The following is a 17,049-nucleotide window of genomic DNA, read 5'->3' on the forward strand; positions in this document are numbered from 1 at the left end:
GAAGTGGTGCCAAGTGTGGTCTCATTTCAGCCTTGTTCCTCGCTCTCAGCAATAACTATACTGACTATTCGAAATTCTAATCATAATAAATATAACCAGCAGTACGTTTTATGCACAACTGAGCACAATCACTGAAATGTAGAACCCTCAAGAACATATGTCACATAAAACAGACAGCCCGTGTCAGTTCTTTACCTTTCAGCCATGCAGGTATTATATTTTTAATAGTTTTTGTTTAAAAAAAAATCATATTTCTCCGCACGGGTTTCAAATGGTTTTTAGTTAATACCCTTTCTCCGATAAAGTAGTCCATAACAGATGAAAGGCAAACCACTACCGTAAATAGAACCCTGTGTTTGACTGAACACAAAATCATCCAGTCACAGCTTTAGTTGGTGTGGTTGTTCATGACGACGAAGCGCTCGGCCAATAGAAGCGCGTTACTGGGTGTTGACCCCTGTGAGCCGCATCACCACCCCATTCCATGTCCGTGGCGGAGGACTACTATAAAAACAAACAAGCCCAAGTTTTAAAGGGCAGAGTTGTAAAAACTCCCAGGCTGTGGGGAGTAAGCTTGGAAGCCTGCAAATCGGAATTCAACTGTAACCCCACGGAAGAAAGAAAATCGCCTGGAGCGCTACAATATTTTCTATCTTCTTTAGAAAGTGACACTAGAAACTGTGTAGATTCTAGCGTTTCCTGGAGCGGACTCTGGTTCGTGCAAGAAGGACCTGCTGATTCCATGTAAGGTAAATATTAACGTAACGTCAATTTCTCGATCTCTGACACAGCCGTGCATCACTCCTCCTATATCTCTTGTTAGTTTTCTAAGTGTCGCAGTCAGTGATGTTATTAAACGAAAGTATTTTTGTCGAGTATGCGAGCTGTAGCTTCCTAGCTAATTAAAATGCTACACCGCTTGGTGTCGACCAGAGTCCGGCTAAAACGCCAATTTCCATCTTATGTTGCCGTTAACAGTGACATTGACTGCCTCTTACGATCGACTTTCATTGTGCGCATACCTTGCGGTTGGCACACGCGATGTCAGCGCGAGGTAATGCTGATAAGCAGCTGGGCGAGCTAAACATTAACACTATCTGCCTTCTTGATAGCTAGCTTGCCACATTTCAGTTCACACCCATCATTAAGTTGGCCAGCTAATGCTAGGTGGACGACAGCGACAGAGCGACGGGGTGAGAAAGCGGACAGTTTGTGTATACAGCGCTGACAGGGTCACGTACGCGCTTGCTCTGCTGTAACAGAGGGTTTTATGGCCGTGGTTAGACTTTGAATGATGATTATGTAACAATTCTCCTCGCGAGTGTGTACGTGCTCCTCTACCTACTGTAGCTCAGCAAGGATGAAAGTGCTGGAATAGCCCGGCTGGGTTATTTAAAATGACGCTTATCCAACTAAAGAAGGCTGGAGTTTGTCTAAACATGTCCAGTGCGAATAGGAAGCGATCGAAAATCCGTCTCACTATTGACACCTGCCATTACATCCACCGCCCTCTGCAGAGGTCAACCATGGGTGCACTTATCTGTCACACTAGACCGCTGGGGAGCATGCACTGCTGACACCATCTGAGTCAGTGGCCTGTATGTATTTATAGCTGTTGTACAGCTGCGATGCCAGCACTGCTGTGCAGAGAGGGGGAGGAAGTGGATAGTGATTAAAATGTTGTTTTTTTGTTTTGTTTTTAAATGGGCCCAAACTGATAACTGCTTTGCTTTGCTTGTGTTATGCTGTGAACAGCTGCACATCTATAACGCGTCCCCTTTTCTTTCCATTTCAGGGTCCTGACTTCGACTCTGCTGCAGGACGTATATTTGTTTCGGCAACGCGTGCTGAGCTTTTTCATTACACTCATCACTGCTGCCTTGGAGGGTTTTTGCAACGCTTTGTGGGAGGAAAAAGCAAACCTGTGACAGTAAAAGAAGCCCTCTTGCCACTGAAAGCAGCTATGCAGCTTGAAATTCAAGTAGCCCTCAACTTTATTATTTCCTATTTATACAACAAACTCCCTCGACGACGAGTAAATATCTTTGGCGAAGAGCTTGAGAGGCAGCTGAAGAAAAAATATGAAGGCCACTGGTATCCGGATAAGCCATACAAAGGGTCAGGGTTCAGGTGCATCCATGTAGGGGAGAAGGTGGACCCCGTGGTGGAGCAGGCAGCCAAAGAGAGTGGGCTGGATATCGAAGACGTCCGGAATAATCTTCCTCAGGACCTTAGCGTGTGGATTGACCCGTTTGAGGTTTCCTACCAGATCGGGGAAAAGGGACCGGTTAAGGTGCTGTATGTGGATGATAACAATGAAAATGGCTCAGAGTTGGACAAGGAGATCAAGAACAGCTTTAATCCTGAGGCCCAGGTCTTCATGCCAATCAGCGACCCTGTCGGGGCTTCTTCAGAGTCCAGCTCCCCCTCCCCTCCTTTTGGGCAGTCTGCTGCGGTAAGCCCATCTTTTATGCCACGCTCCACCCAGCCCTTAACCTTCACCACTGCCACCTTCGCCGCCACCAAATTTGGCTCCACTAAGATGAAGAGCAGCGGACGCAGTAACGGCAACAGCGGCAGTAGCAGCAAGGTGGCTCGCACCTCCCCTACCAACAACCTTGGTCTGAATGTCAACACCCTATTGAAGCAGAAAGCCATCTCCACCTCCATGCACTCGCTGTACGGGCTCGGCCTGAGTCAGCAGCAGCAACAGCAGCAGAAAGCCTCTGCTCTCTCTCCCAACGCCAAGGAGTTTGTGTTCCCCAGTCTCCAGGGCCAGTCCAGCCCTGGAGCAGTGTTCCCCGGGGAGGGCTCCCTGGGGCTTGGCCCACTGCAGTACAACAATGCCTTTGACATGTTTGCAGCCTACGGAAGCCTCAACGACAAGTCTCTTATGGATGGCCTCAACTTCAGTCTGAGCAACATGCAGTATTCTAACCAGCAATTCCAGCCAGTCATGGCTAACTAAGCTCATCATCAGAAGATGCTATTTATGAATGACGGTGGCTCAAAAAGAAGGAAAAACAAAACGCACACTTAGAAACTGGACTTTAAGGATGTAGTGTCTAGTCAATAAAGCGCATGTGCCCAAGGGTGTTTTGACCACGCCCCCTTGAGTTAGTTTCTACTAAAAGCTTGTTGTACAAACACATCCAAGCTTGGTTACTTCAATTCAACATGCATCATTGTTTTTCTTGATTTCTTTTTGCCAACCAAGCACAAAGTTTTTTACTATGTTGAGGAAAATAACTTTAAAATAAAGTTTAAAAAAAAATTATAAAAAAATACAAGCTTCAAGTTCTGGCCTCTTACAGTATTTTACAGGTAGTAAGACAAGGCTGATTTTTATGAATTGGCACTTCTAAGTGGGGTTACTTGGTCTTTTTCTAATTGTATAATTTAATTTAGTACAGAGTTTGTAAGATATCAGAGTATATATTGTTTCTATGACATGGTGTTGCATTTATATCTTTTTACTACTCCAGTGATCTGTGATGGCTGCAGCAGCTTTTCCTTATTTTTCTTTCTCTTTTTTTAAAAAGATAATTGTTAAAGAAATCCATCTTTAAAAAAAACAAACTATACATCAAATATTCTGAAGATTGTGTACAGAGTATTCCTTAGTGGTGGAAGTAAAGTGTAGGAATATTTGCTTTTTTCTGGAAGATGAATTGTATTTTCTGTTAAGAGGTTAAAAGATTTTGCTATACTATGGACAAAATGTAATCGTATGAATATTAATTTTGTACCTACATTGTGCAATACTTGATAAAAAAAAAAACAAAAACATTAAGGTATAACAAAGTATTTTGAGTCAGTGTCTTACATGTCAAGAGGGACTGAAATAGTTTATATTGTTAAGTTTGTATTAAATGCTTAAAAATTATATGCTTGTCTTTATTTTTTTTAATTTCATATTTGCACCCCGGTCTTTTTAATAAAATAAACTACAGTTGAACATGATCTGTGGGATATGGACTTATTTATTACCTCTTATATGCAGACTTGTCTTTAATATTTAGCGTGTGTGAAAGGCTATTGTGGTGCTGCCCTATCAAAGGGTAACAAGGTTAAAACTGGCAGTAAACTTCAAATTAGTTTATGATCTGTTATTGTCTTTGTTATCATGGCTGTGAAGATGGGTGGAGTGTGTTGGTGGTTTTTTTTTTTTTTTTTTTTTTTTTTTTTCCCCCCCCCCTTCCCCTGGAGATGGGTTTTAACATTTAGTTGAGTGTAATTGCTTGATCTTTTAGATCCTTTTTAGTTCCCAAGCGAGCAGGATTTCAGAACTTTTAATACCTTGCTCACATATTAAGGCAATGTCCCACATTTTGATCGGATCTGATGTTCAAAAGTGAACATTGCTCGACAGTCTGCTTTTTATCCAGTGGTTGTAAAGAATGCAGAAAGCATCACAATGAAAAGAAAATTCAGTTACAACAATGATTGGAAAGCTAATTATAATGACACGAGGCCAGGAGAGGAGAATTCTCAGTTTGTGCTCAGCTTCGTTTCAGGTTTAGTCATTTACCCGCCCTGCTGAGACCCTGCGTCTGCATATGGAGATATTAAATTTTGAGTTTTCTGCCCCTTATACTTCACTATGCTTAAAGGGTTTTACCCTGTATTAAAATTGCGATTTTTTTTGTGTTATACTTTAAAATTCAGATGACGACAGCATTATTAGCCTCCCTATAAAAAATTAATGTTAAAAAGAGTATTCCCCAAGTGCTGTCAAGCAGAGCAAGGAATATTTAACACAGCTGTTCCAAACATCCTAGTATCATTTTAGACGCTTACGTTATTTTACTTTGAAAGGCGTGTTGGGAAATCTCTCAAATTTCTTCTGGCGGGGACTTTCATCTTCAGTTCAGCTCACAGATTTTCAGTAGGATTAAAGTCATGTCAGTAACCTTCACTTTGGTCTTCTGGAGGTAATTCCTCGCCAGGAGCAGCAAATGTTTTGGGTCGTTGTCGTGTTGAAAGACAAAGCGACGATCCATACCCAGCGTTTCCAGTATGCGTAGTCTTTCCACAGGTTTGTCCTTAGCATAGTTCAGTCTGGCTTGAAGTCTTTGAAATCCTTTGCTTTCTATCTCTGCCGGGCTTGTTCTGTACTCGTCTTTGAATTTCTTGACGATGCTTCTCACTCCAGTTCTTGACACTTGGAAACGCTCTGATAACTTTGTATGTCTGTCTCCTGCTTTGTGAGCATCAACAATTCTATTTCTCAAGTCTAAACGGATTTCTTTTGTTTTTGGCGAGATGCTTTCTCGAGTGACAGCTCAAACACTTGCTGACATTTTTATAGTACATGTACACTGGAAGATAACCCTCAGGTTTAACTTCACTTTCTAAGCTTTGAGCATTGCAAACTTAAAGCACATCTTTGCACAGCAGAGTTTTGTGCCATGTCTTAATGAGAAGATGACTTTAATTTTTTTTATATTTGCACACAAATATAAAAATAATCTAAAGAAGGACTTTGGGAAAGTTTGACAAACAGCTCTTAGGTGACTATCAGTCCCAACAACAGCTAGAAGAAATAAAAAAAAAAAATGCATGCCAAACAAGCACTCAGGTTTCAGGAGGCTATAGATGGATTAAATAAAATGACGTCCATTTGTTCCTGACAAACCAGTTCCATAGTGCATAGTTTCCAAAATCTTAGACTAGTTTAGCAGGTAAGATGCATCCTAGTGTCCAACCCAACCACACTCTTTGTCTCACCTTTTGTTTATATATAAGTCAGTCTTATTCTTCTCATATTTTTAGACATGTTTGACTACTCAAAACATTTTGGGGGTGACATATTTTCTTCTTTATGTCTTTTGGCATTGAAATGACCAATAGACATGTAGTTGATGCTGTTTTTAAAGTCTTAAAGATTAAAATAGTTTGGAGGCACTGTCTGTGGTTTAATAAGCTTACTATACAAGAATCAGCCATAACATTAAAACTTGCTGCCTAAAATTGTGTGGGTCACCTTTGTGCATATATGTGGGTCACGTCTAAGGGTGTCCTGTAGTGTCTGGCACAAGGAATTTGGCCTTCTTTGGTTCCTGTGTGTTGTAATCGGGTCCATCGGGTCATCCTGTGTTGAATTTAGGTAGCTTGGTGGCCACGTCAACACCCTGGACTCTCCATTCCTGGAGTATTTTTTGTGGTGTGGTGGAGGAATTATCCTGCTGGGGGAGGCTGCTGCCATCTGCGAGTGCTTTTGCCATGAGCGTTGTGCAACAATATTTAGGTTGTAATAGTAATTTTAATAGTAACGTCTATATGAATGTTATATTACAAAAGATCTTTGTGTTTTAGTGAGAACAACAACGGTTATCACTGTGCCTGTCAGTGTTTGTAATGTGTTCAGTGTGTTTAAGTGTATCATTCCCTTGTGCATTAACTATAAATACCTACAAGTATTTCAAATTTGTACTCAGTATTCAGTAAATGTGCTTTCCACTGCTACATTTCTGGATGATCATGTACATGGCATCATGGCAACCCTCAGTAATGTCTTATGCAGCCTTGCACAGAGCTGAAACACTGGAAAAGGCCTTAGTGGTATACATCTGTTTCTGAATTCTTGTTTGCTGATGAAATCCAAATCTCAGTTAAGATTGCTGTGGCAAATAAATTGCTCAGAATCCCCAGCATTGCAAATTAATTCCTGCAGGGCTCAGTGGGAGTAGCTCGCGGAGGATTAGAGGGAAAAGCGATTTTTGCTAGTTTCGATTCCACCCTTGTGAGACACAGTTGTACTGGAAACATTCTCGGCTGTGAGTAATGTCAGTGCTTTTTTTTTTCTTCTTTTTTTGCAGAAACACCCTGCTCTTCCCTTTTTTTTGTCCGATAACACGCTCCTGAAATTCTGGATGCATTAAAGTGAGTGTTGTATGCTCAGTAAATACAGGAACATTTAACTAGCTGTGGAGCAAGTCCATTTTGCACACTGTGCACTGCTCTAGTTTACTGGGTCAGCATGTACCAGAGAAACTATTTTAGTCCTCAGCTTAAACCGTTGCATTACAATATAGGCAATGAAGTCGATGAAGCCTTGCAATCTAAGTGGAAAACAATATTCAGAACACACACACACACACACACACATTCGGTTCCACATGACCACCTCAGCTCTCTGGGATAAACAGGTCCACAGATGGTCTGGTGTCACACCAGCTGGGAGACCCCCGTGGTGAGGGGTGTTGCCTTGCTGTGACTCCATCTTGTCTGTTCCACAGTGTGCCCCCCTCCAGATACATTCCTGACATGAACTGCATTTATTACTCAAAGGGCCTTATCATACTGTATCTCTGGCATGCCCAGCCGTGTAGTGTGCCGTAGGACTAGTGTTTGTTTTGAAGGGTGTTTCTTTGCCTGTGTTTGATGTTACAATAAGGAGCAATAAGGGCTGAAATAACCTTGAGTTGAAATTTAATAAAAAAGACTGACATTTCTAAATGTATTTGCTTTTGTGCCAAGATTTAGATACGTAGAAAGATAGATCCTTATGAATTCATACTAAGTAGCAGGGGGTTAGCTTACTTTGACAAAATTACCTGTTCACATCCAGATTGAAAGATTTAAAGATTCATACTTTTCCATGCAACTGACTGAAGTGGGACACTTTTTGTTCTTTATTTTATGATTGTTGACTTTCTTGCTCCTGTCTTTACAGTTACTATTGCATTGCAGCTTTTATTTAGCTTAGCATAGCAAGCTAAGGGAATCTGGTAGCATTAAAAGGTTAAAAGAAGCTCTTGAATTATAGTGACTCGATTTTGGAAAAATGAGTTCCAGACTGAGATGTTAACATTCTCTCAAATTGAAACAAGTAGTAAAAATATAAATGTTTGGATGATTGTTTAAACTTATTTCACTATTGGTGTATATTCAGGCATTGCATGTGTGAACATGTAATTGATAATAATGCATCATCAATCATTGGTTTTTTATTAGCACTAACCCTGAAAACTAGCTAAGTTAGATTATAGAGCAGAAACAGCTCTCAGTAAATTGTTTGAACGCTCTGAGTAGTAAAATACTACATCTTTTGCAGGACTATGCAGTCCTGTGGAAAAACCTTACTGCTTCTATACAAATACAGAGGGAAAATCAGAGTCAGGTGATCAAATGCACTTCTGTAAAAGCAGAGATTTGTGCAGTTTGCTGGTTATAAGTCTGTGCAATGCTAAGAGAAACTGCAAAAAAGCTATATGCCATAAGGGAGAGAGATGTTGACTCACTGATCCATCAGGATCACCGGGATCTACAACAAGGACATTTTGATGTTATTCAGACTGGGTAAGAGTCACCAAATGGTTGCAAAAAGAGAGGGAAGATGATCTTGAATGACTGTCTGGAGTTGCCAGAAAGCAGAATAGTACTTATACAGGACAGCTACAAGTACCCTGGTAGCCCAAGATGAAAATGCATGAAAGTCAGCCACAACCAAAGATCTCCAGAAGGTAAGAAAGTAGGAGAAACCTTCTCTTCTTTGCAGAACTTCTTCGTTGGTGATTTTCTGTATATAAACGCAGTGTCAGCCGCCGGTCCAAGTGTCAGGTGAACTGAACTTCAGTTAAGAAGTTATAACCTGCAGTCTATCTGGGTCAGATATAAACCAAGTTTAAGTGGAGTTTATTTTCGTTATGCTGACTTTTTCGTACTGCGTGCTAGCTAGCATGACTGAGTTTCTATACAGCTGGGTGGTGCTATGAAGTTAATGATGTTGAACTTTATTTTGTTCATAGGTTAATTTTAGAGTTGCCAACTGTCCCGTAAAAAACAGAATCATCTCGTATTCAGAGAAAATATTACAGGTTTCGTATTGAGGTGAAAAGGAACATTTTGTCCTGGACTTCAGCTACAATGAAAAAGATACAAAGCTGGATTTATTCTGTGTTTACGCTGCACAGCAGCCTCTTCTCCTCTCATTCTCTGCCCCTCCCTCTCCTGTTTCTACTTCAATCATGAAACTGATCAATGATCAGCTGATCGGCTTTTCTCTCTTGTTTATTTATCGCCCACTTTGCGCCAGAAAGAGGAAACCAGCGGATGTCGCGGTAAACAACAGCAGCACGTTTAAACTTGATCAGCTGTTGTTAGAATTTATTTAATATTAATTTCTAGTATCAGCTGATGTTTGCTGGAGCCACAGCTGTAAAGCTGCTGGTCATGATGTCGGTTTTTGGATATGTGGTGAGAGGGAAACATGAAGATGAAACCAGGAGATGTCCTTACTGGATCATCAGAGCTGAACAGGTGATGGAGAAACAGGTTTACCTTTTAGGTGACATGAATGAGTTGAAGGGAAGTTATGAACTGTTTCTGAGAGACAAATAACACCAGCATCCTTTTTTAGGTAGCTGACAGCTGGTAACTGTGCAGGGGCAGGTCTAGCAAAGTGTTGCCAGGGGAGCATGTAGGGCATTAACAGGGAGAGGGGGGCACAAAGAAATCCTTTCTTATTCTCATTTAAAATGTCTCACTTTTAAAAAAATAATTATCTGAGTCTTACAACAAACGATTGATAGATTAATACATATATACCATCAGAACAGTGTAGATCACTGTCACAACAGCATTTGTTTTCATTCAAACCCATATGGAAAAGATATATATAAATCTTATAAAGTTTGTATCTGTCTTGTGTGAAACTTGTATGAAAAGCATATAAGAGTGAAAACAGATATAAGATCCCTTGAAAAATTATATAATGAAACTTGTATGTTTCTGATACTTACTAAAACAATGTATGAAAGTAATGTGAAAGTGGCCACTTTCATGAGTAAATCATATAAGTTTTTACTATTTCTTTTCCGTATGGGAAGGCTTTATGATTTTTCCTATAATGGTGGGCCGGTCTCTAGTCAAATTCCCCGGGACGATTTTTTTGGATGAGCCGTTGCACTCATGGAGTAATTTTGCCAGGTCAGTGAATCCAGGGAAGGTCCAGTTGAAAGTCTCCATAGTGGCTCAGATGGACCCTGTCAGATGTCAGTGATGTTTCTCAGCTGTGCTAAAGTTTCTTTAGATTGTGTGTGATGTGTAGCTTTTTATTCTCAATCTTCACTTATTCAGGTTCTATTTAAGTTATTTCTTGATCCAACAAGTCTGGCAGTAATCAGGCCTTTGTGTGGGAAGTGAAAATGACCTAATTTAGCTTAGCTAAATTACCAAGAAAAAAATATTTACACACATCAGTTTTTAATAATGATGATTAAATCAAATGAGACTTGTTAACTGGTTAACTAGAGATATATTTTTTTTGCGTGTTTGTTTGCGAGGCGGCTGCTGTTTCCAGGTTATATTTTAAATCATGCTTTTTATTTGTTTTTGTTTCTAATGTCTCTGTAAAGCACTTTGAATCACCTTGTTGTTGAATTGTGCTATACAAATAAACTTGCCTTGCCTTGCCTTGCCTATATTTTAAGTATGTAGGCCAACTGGCTCCTGACTTTTGTTTCAGATTTGACAGAAAGATATCTGAGTGCTCGTCTGTTGATCTTTTCATCTAGCTCTTTGCAGTGAAGCCAGCAAGTTTATTACTCTTTTAAATATTCTGTACTGATCCATGTTCACAATAAGAGAATTAGCTGCTTTTAAAATTCTAATCCAGGATTTATTTCCACAATTATTTTGCTGGGGAACTTTTCATCTTTATTTTCAGTCTTCTTTTTGTGCAAATAAAACACATTTCTTTTTAAATGGTTTTAAATTTGCTAGAGCAAGAGTAGTTATCAGTTTTTCGTACTGCTCAAATAAACATACTATAACTCTCAGCTTGAAGGTCCAAATGGCTGTGCTCGAAAATGTTTATGCAAAGGACAAGTCAGAGTGAGTCATCCTGAAGTGCAGATGATACATTTGAACTGTATTTTAACACGGTGGTGTTTATCAAAGGCTCCCAGCAAGGACAGATGGATCCAAGTATGTCAGCACAAGGAACAAAGAGGGGAGTGAGGAGGGGAATTCAGCGTGTTTTGGATCGTAGCTGATACCAGATGAGGGTTTTAGAGCAGGCCAGAGATGAATCATGAAGAGTATTACACTTTTTCCATCTCGTCACAGATCATCAATAGGTGCTGCTAGGTTTTAACCTTGATCTCAGCTCACAGTTCTATACTAAGCCCATGATCAGAGGGGATAGCACCTGTTCCTGGTTATTGAATTTGGCATGTACAGTCTAGCGGTGACATTTCAGAGGCTTGAGGGCCAGAGATACCGCCACGCGAGTGGGAAGCACATCTGCAATTCAAGGAAGCTCAGCATTTCAGTCCACTGAAAGAAAACAAAGACCAGAGAGAAGATAAAGAGGATATAAAAAAAAAGCTCCATCCAGCTTGTGTTATTCACTGATAAACCCGGAGCTGAGACTTTAATGAATACAGGCTGCGGTGCGTTTGGCCAGGACACAACCTCAGCCAGCCGCTGCTTTCAAGTGCTGCCAACTCATTTTAGTGGGGATCATCCATTCGACCCTATTCTTATTCCAAGCCAGACAATCATTCAGCCTAAAAGCACCACATCTCAACTATATGAAGTCATAATCCATATTTCACTGTGGCTCTATAAGCCTGAGAGGAAAGTAAAAGAAGGGGCTGATTGTATTGCTATGCTCTGCCTCTCTGTCTCTATTTGTTTTGGTTTGAAGGCGCAGTTGAGAGTTACAGTAATGCAAGGGTGTTGCACACTTCAATAGGTTTAAAAATAGACCGTGCAGGGTTTCTGCGTCATCGCAGGAGAATCCTCGCCACTCTTAGTACCCCTCCTCCCTCCTCATCCTCCCACCAGCCAACCATGTCTGACTTCACAGCAGGGACTGCATGCATGCAATTACGGCATGGAAATATTCTTTCCGCTTGCGCTAGCATCACAACCTGCTCTGACGTAGCACCCTGAGAGGAATGAATACCCTTTTGAAGAACCTGGGTGGGTCACTTTCTAGAGTTATGCCGAGTACGCTGCCCTCCCAAGTTAAAGGTATGAAGGAAAGCTGGAGGAGCAGGCAGGTCTGCCTGTGAAAAAATAGACAGAGACAAAGGAGGGACATACAAAGATGCTTTTCTGACTGCATTAATGGCAAGTCATGTAGCCATGACAACACTTTTCCTTCACCTTGCTGTAGCAGAAAGGGGGCACGAGCTGTTGAATTAGGCCTGGGCAATTTGTCGAAAACAAAAAACAAACACTGAAAATCTCTTTCCTTCACAAGTTTAATCTTGTTTATTAGACTGTGGGAGGTTGACAGAAACACCGCTGGGTCCCTCAGGTTGAGGCTCATATACAGATAATCAGTTGGAAAATGGCAGAGTCAGGAGATTCCAAAGTGGTATATACTGAAGATAATGGAAACAAGAGTACCAGAGTTACTTTTATCTCCACTGTTTTCATTCATCTGAAAAAAGCGGATTGGTTGTGGTGTGAGGTCTTACACAGTAATCTGATCTTTTCCCCACTTAGATCAAAGTAAAGCTCAAAGGATACAGTAGGTTTTTGTTACAACTGAAATGCCTCCGTTTCCCCTCAAAGTTCATTAACAACAGTTTTGAGTATTCATTAATACTTTAATGAAAAGTGACACAACTTGCCAATTCTAGTTCACTGAATATAATAATTTTGTTTCAGGTTCTTGTAAACTATTGAACTATATTTGGGTTTTAGAATTATGGTTAAACAAAAGAACCATTAGATTTCAATTGTGACAGGTAATTTTCATTTAAATACTATAAGCTATAAAGTGACTGAATTAAATTTATAATTCAACCCACAATTTGTGGTATAATTTCCCAAAACTTAGCATGTAATTGTTTAAAGTGTTGCCATTTACAAGAACAAAATTTCAGATATTTACAAATTTTAGTGTCCTTAGAGACATGTTAGGGCATGTTTCACAGCCAGCTGTGCAGACAAAGGAGTGGCTTGAATCAGATTCTGGGATGATTCGAAGCCTAACCCTAAAAAATATGTCATTTTTGATCTCACAAGTCATGTGTTTTTTTGCACGTGTGTGTTGTGGGTGCATAAATACACACACACACACACACACACACACACACACACACACACACACACACACACACACACACACACACACACACACACACACACACGTGGATAAACTTAACTCATTGCTGGGTAGTTGGCAGGTAACATGATGAATAATTCAGCTTTTGTGTATATAAATAAAATGTTATTGTCACTAAAATGACAGTGTGCTTTAATGACAGTGACAAAAAAAAAACAGGTCACTGTAGTGTTGCTAGGTGGTTGCCAGGCAACCTGATGGCGTCATGACATATCATGCATAACTGAAGTTTTGTAAATAGAAATAAGACATTACTGCCATTATGTAACAATGATACAATAATTTTATAGGGCATCACAGATGGATAAATATTAAAACTAAGTTATTTTAACCTTTTGCTAAGTAGTTGCTAGGCAACATGATAACATCACAATATCTGATAAGAACCTTCAGACGCCTAAGATGAACCCGTGTGCCAAGATATGTTGCTTCAGATTGCGTAGAAGGAGTTGTGAACAAAGAAACAAATACACAGACAAACGGTTTATGTATTATAATAAGATATTAGTAGAGTAAAAGTTTTATTATTATAAATATTAGTATTATAAAAGTCCATAAAAACAAAAATATATCTAATAATAATAATAATGTATATATAACAGACATATTAACATATCAGCGTATTTCCCACGTATCCACAGGACTGTGACACACTGGTGTAGGTGTTCTTACTGTTGGTAAGTATCTATGCGTGATTAAAGCAGCAGTGGTCAATATTCTCTAATTAAAAGTGAGTCATATCACTGGGTGTAACTTTAATGAATGGTTATATTGAAGAAGCCCCATTGTGCAGCTTAACCCATCTGTAAAAAGCATTTTAGCCTTTAGCAGCAGGTTTTACAGCTTAAGGATGACATAAAGCTAATATAATTTATGTATTCATTACAGTTTTCATTATGGTGTACAAAGCATTGCTAGGTTGCATTAAGGTGCTGACTTGTACTATGCAGTGCTAACTCTGGAGTGTTTGTATGAGTTCTGCTTCCACAGTAATCCTGTAAAGCCTTGCTTGGCAGTGTGTCTGAGGACAACCAAGCGTAGAGGAAGTAATGGAGATAGGTTTGGTGTAATACATCCCTCTTTTTCACGCTGCTCTCGTATCTCCTTTTTTTAAAAAATTCCCAGCTCACCCAAACCCCATCATTCTCTCCAGAGCCTGGGAAGTTTCTTCTGTATTTGATGTTCTCCGTCTGTGTAATTTAATCTCAGAGATTCCCTGCAGCTCTCTCCGACCATAAACCTCTGCTCTAATAATAGGAAGCCGAGGCGCAGTCTCCTCTCTAATCTGTGCCTCTGTGAGTGAATGTTTGTGTGTAACTGCTCCTGCTCCTGCACCATAGAGATAACGCTGCATTTGTTTTGGCCACTCTGAGACTAGGGTAAATTTTACTCCCAAATTGCAATAGTGATACAGAATCTGGGAAAGGAATGGTTGACATACAAAAGGCCAACTATTAATGAAAGCGTCACTGAAATTAATATGGATTATTATTTCCTTTTCTGCTAATTGACCAGTTTTCCAACTTGTAGCATGCACAATTCTTATTTGCTTTATAAATTAATAAGATACGAGCAAACTTGGATGAAATGTAATAAATAATGCACTTATTTCCAAGATCAAACAATATATCATTAACTATTTCCTAACTTTTCCTTATCAGATTGCAATAGAAAACGGCCACGAAAACGCTAATAACCCTAATGTATGCTAATAAAAATGCTAATGTTAGTCTAAATGAGTTTAGGCTAACATTATAATTCCTTGTGTCCTACTTATTAAAATGTTATTAAAAATTAAATGTCCACACATTTTATGTTTGCATAGTTGGATCAAAGAGTTAACTTTGATTTTAACAAGCTAACTGATGTAGCTAAGCTAAGTTAGCTGGCTAGCTACAACTGCTAAAAATTGTAGCTTCAGTTTAAGCAAGAAGAACATAGTCAGTGGCTAAAAAATCAAGAGTCCTGATGACCCTGATGAAGGCCACAAGCCGTTGGTCAATTATTAAAGTTGTTCATCTTCCCTTAAGTGTTGCTGGAGTTCCTGCATTGTGAATTCTTTCGTCCTCTCCATGCACCTTGGAAGTAGGTGAAGTTGTGCCAGAAAATTTTGCTGTAAAAAATCAAGAGCACATTATTGTCTGTTGTTGAAAGTCAGTGACACCTCCCTTTTTTAAAGTTTGCCAATAATTTATAGGTGTGTATCTGCTGCTGTCATTTTTGATTAAGAATGGCTTTCTATTTCAATCTAAAACCTTAATGAAAAGTGTCATTATGATAACTGAAGCATGCTGGGTTTAGTAAGTTAGCTTACAGCCAGTCGCATTACATCCCTTGTGTGTCAAATGAAAGCGGTGAATGACTCTGAGCGCTATGGGCTGGTTGCCATGTTGTTGTTTATGTAAGCCGAGCATGTATAGAGGGAACCACTCCAAGATGACTCACTGCTGGAGGATTCCTTTCTCCACCAGACGGAGGCAAGTTAAAATGTGTCTCTGTTCTCTTGCCTTTGCATGTCCTGTTGCTCTTACAGAATTATTAAAATGCTGTAGCTCCTGTCAAGAGGAGTGATTAGAAAAACAGATAAGGTGAGAACAAATGCCAAAGGGGCCTTCCTCTAAATCAATGTTTGCTGTAGGAGCAGAGCAGGTGAGGTTGTTTGAGTCCTGATTGTAAATCATAAATGTGAAAACTTTACTGAAATGTTCTTTGTTTGTCCATTCTGAGCCTTCATCACCCCACCACCATGTTTCATTTATGGCCCACATCAAAATAGATGGAGCGCAGTCAGCTCCAGCCTCTGTCATATTTCTCTCAGAAGAGGGGCCGAGGGATCGGCGCTGCACATTAAGGAGCCGTCTCCCACGGTTTAAATATTTCACTAGCTGAGAGAGTAAATGGTGTTCTGATGCGCTACATGATATTCAGTAAAAGGTCAAGGTGGAATGGAAAGATTCACATCTGTGCCGATTTTAGGACTCCGCGAGACCAAGTGCTGCTGGGAAATCTGTCGGCTGGAGTAACATCAGCCTCAGATCATTACTCTGCGGGTCGATATGGCTTTCATTCCACTACCCCAGCTCCAAGCCTCTCTGAAATATCGACTCATTTGATTTCTTCTTAGACTTGTGGCCTGTGGATATACAAAAATCCAGCCAATGAGCTTTTAACTTTGCAGTATAAATTTATATATTAAGCATTACTGTCACATTCAGTATGTCATCATGTTGTTAGTGCTGACGGTTTTGCTCTGTATGAGCTTTCTTACTCAAAAGGGAGTTTCAATATATTCTGCTTTAGGATTCTATCTTATGTTTACAGTAACAATAGAAATGAGCAGAAACTCAGGTCCAAAGAATGTCTTCTCCATTTTTTTCATTGTTTGCACTACAATGAGGTGAACTCCCTGACTCTTACAGTACAGATTTTGGTTACTCACATTTTGCACGCTTGCATTCCTGTGAGTCCTCAAACGTGGTTATGTGACACATGCAAAGGATGGCACGGATTTAAGGGCAACACTTCATTCCTGTGAGATGTGGTTTAGGTTTTAAAAAAAAAAGCGACAACAAAACAATGTTTGCTGCTAGAATCCACAAGAGACGTCATTATATTGGAGTATTACTGTATGGAAAGCACTGTAGGAGTGCACTGAAGAAATGTTGGTGTGAAGGACACGTGAAATGAAACACTGAGGGTCATTTACACTCAGCTGGTGTCTTTCAGTTTCATGCAAGTGCTTTTCATTATCTTCTGATTTGGTCACATTACTGCTTCATTTTTTCTGTGTGCTCAGAGTTGCTCATAGCTTCAGGGTTTGAAAAGTAAAGTAAGTGCAGAAGGTTTTTTAAAAAAAAAAAGAAGTCTATAGAAATAATCCTCTTACGTTACCTGACAGTAAATGTCACAAATAATCCCCATGTATATACCTGCAGTGTTGGGTGTTGGGGGGAAAAGTA

At 39.8% G+C, this 17,049-nt stretch overlaps 1 protein-coding gene across 2 annotated transcripts; it reads left to right on the plus strand.

Moving 5' to 3' along the window:
• Positions 1-515: 515 nt before the first annotated feature.
• Positions 516-3,886, plus strand: tob1b (transducer of ERBB2, 1b). 2 transcript variants are annotated; one of them, XM_026177370.1, is made up of 2 exons: positions 516-749; positions 1,796-3,886. In XM_026177370.1, exon 2 carries the CDS (start codon positions 1,964-1,966, stop codon positions 2,966-2,968), a length of 1,005 nt encoding a protein of 334 aa, XP_026033155.1. In that variant the 5' UTR covers positions 516-749; positions 1,796-1,963; the 3' UTR covers positions 2,969-3,886. The 2 variants fall into 2 exon arrangements, with proteins under 2 accessions (XP_026033155.1, XP_026033156.1); XM_026177371.1 differs by having other exon boundaries at positions 516-744.
• Positions 3,887-17,049: the final 13,163 nt, after the last annotated feature.

The sequence above is a fragment of the Astatotilapia calliptera genome, chromosome 8 (genome assembly GCF_900246225.1).
Source record: "Astatotilapia calliptera chromosome 8, fAstCal1.2, whole genome shotgun sequence".
NCBI classification, from domain to species: domain Eukaryota; kingdom Metazoa; phylum Chordata; class Actinopteri; order Cichliformes; family Cichlidae; genus Astatotilapia; species Astatotilapia calliptera.

Excerpts from the sequence above, each read along its gene's own strand:
- tob1b (XM_026177370.1), top strand. The coding sequence starts at position 1,964 with ATGCAGCTTGAAATTCAAGTAGCCCTCAACTTTATTATTTCCTATTTA.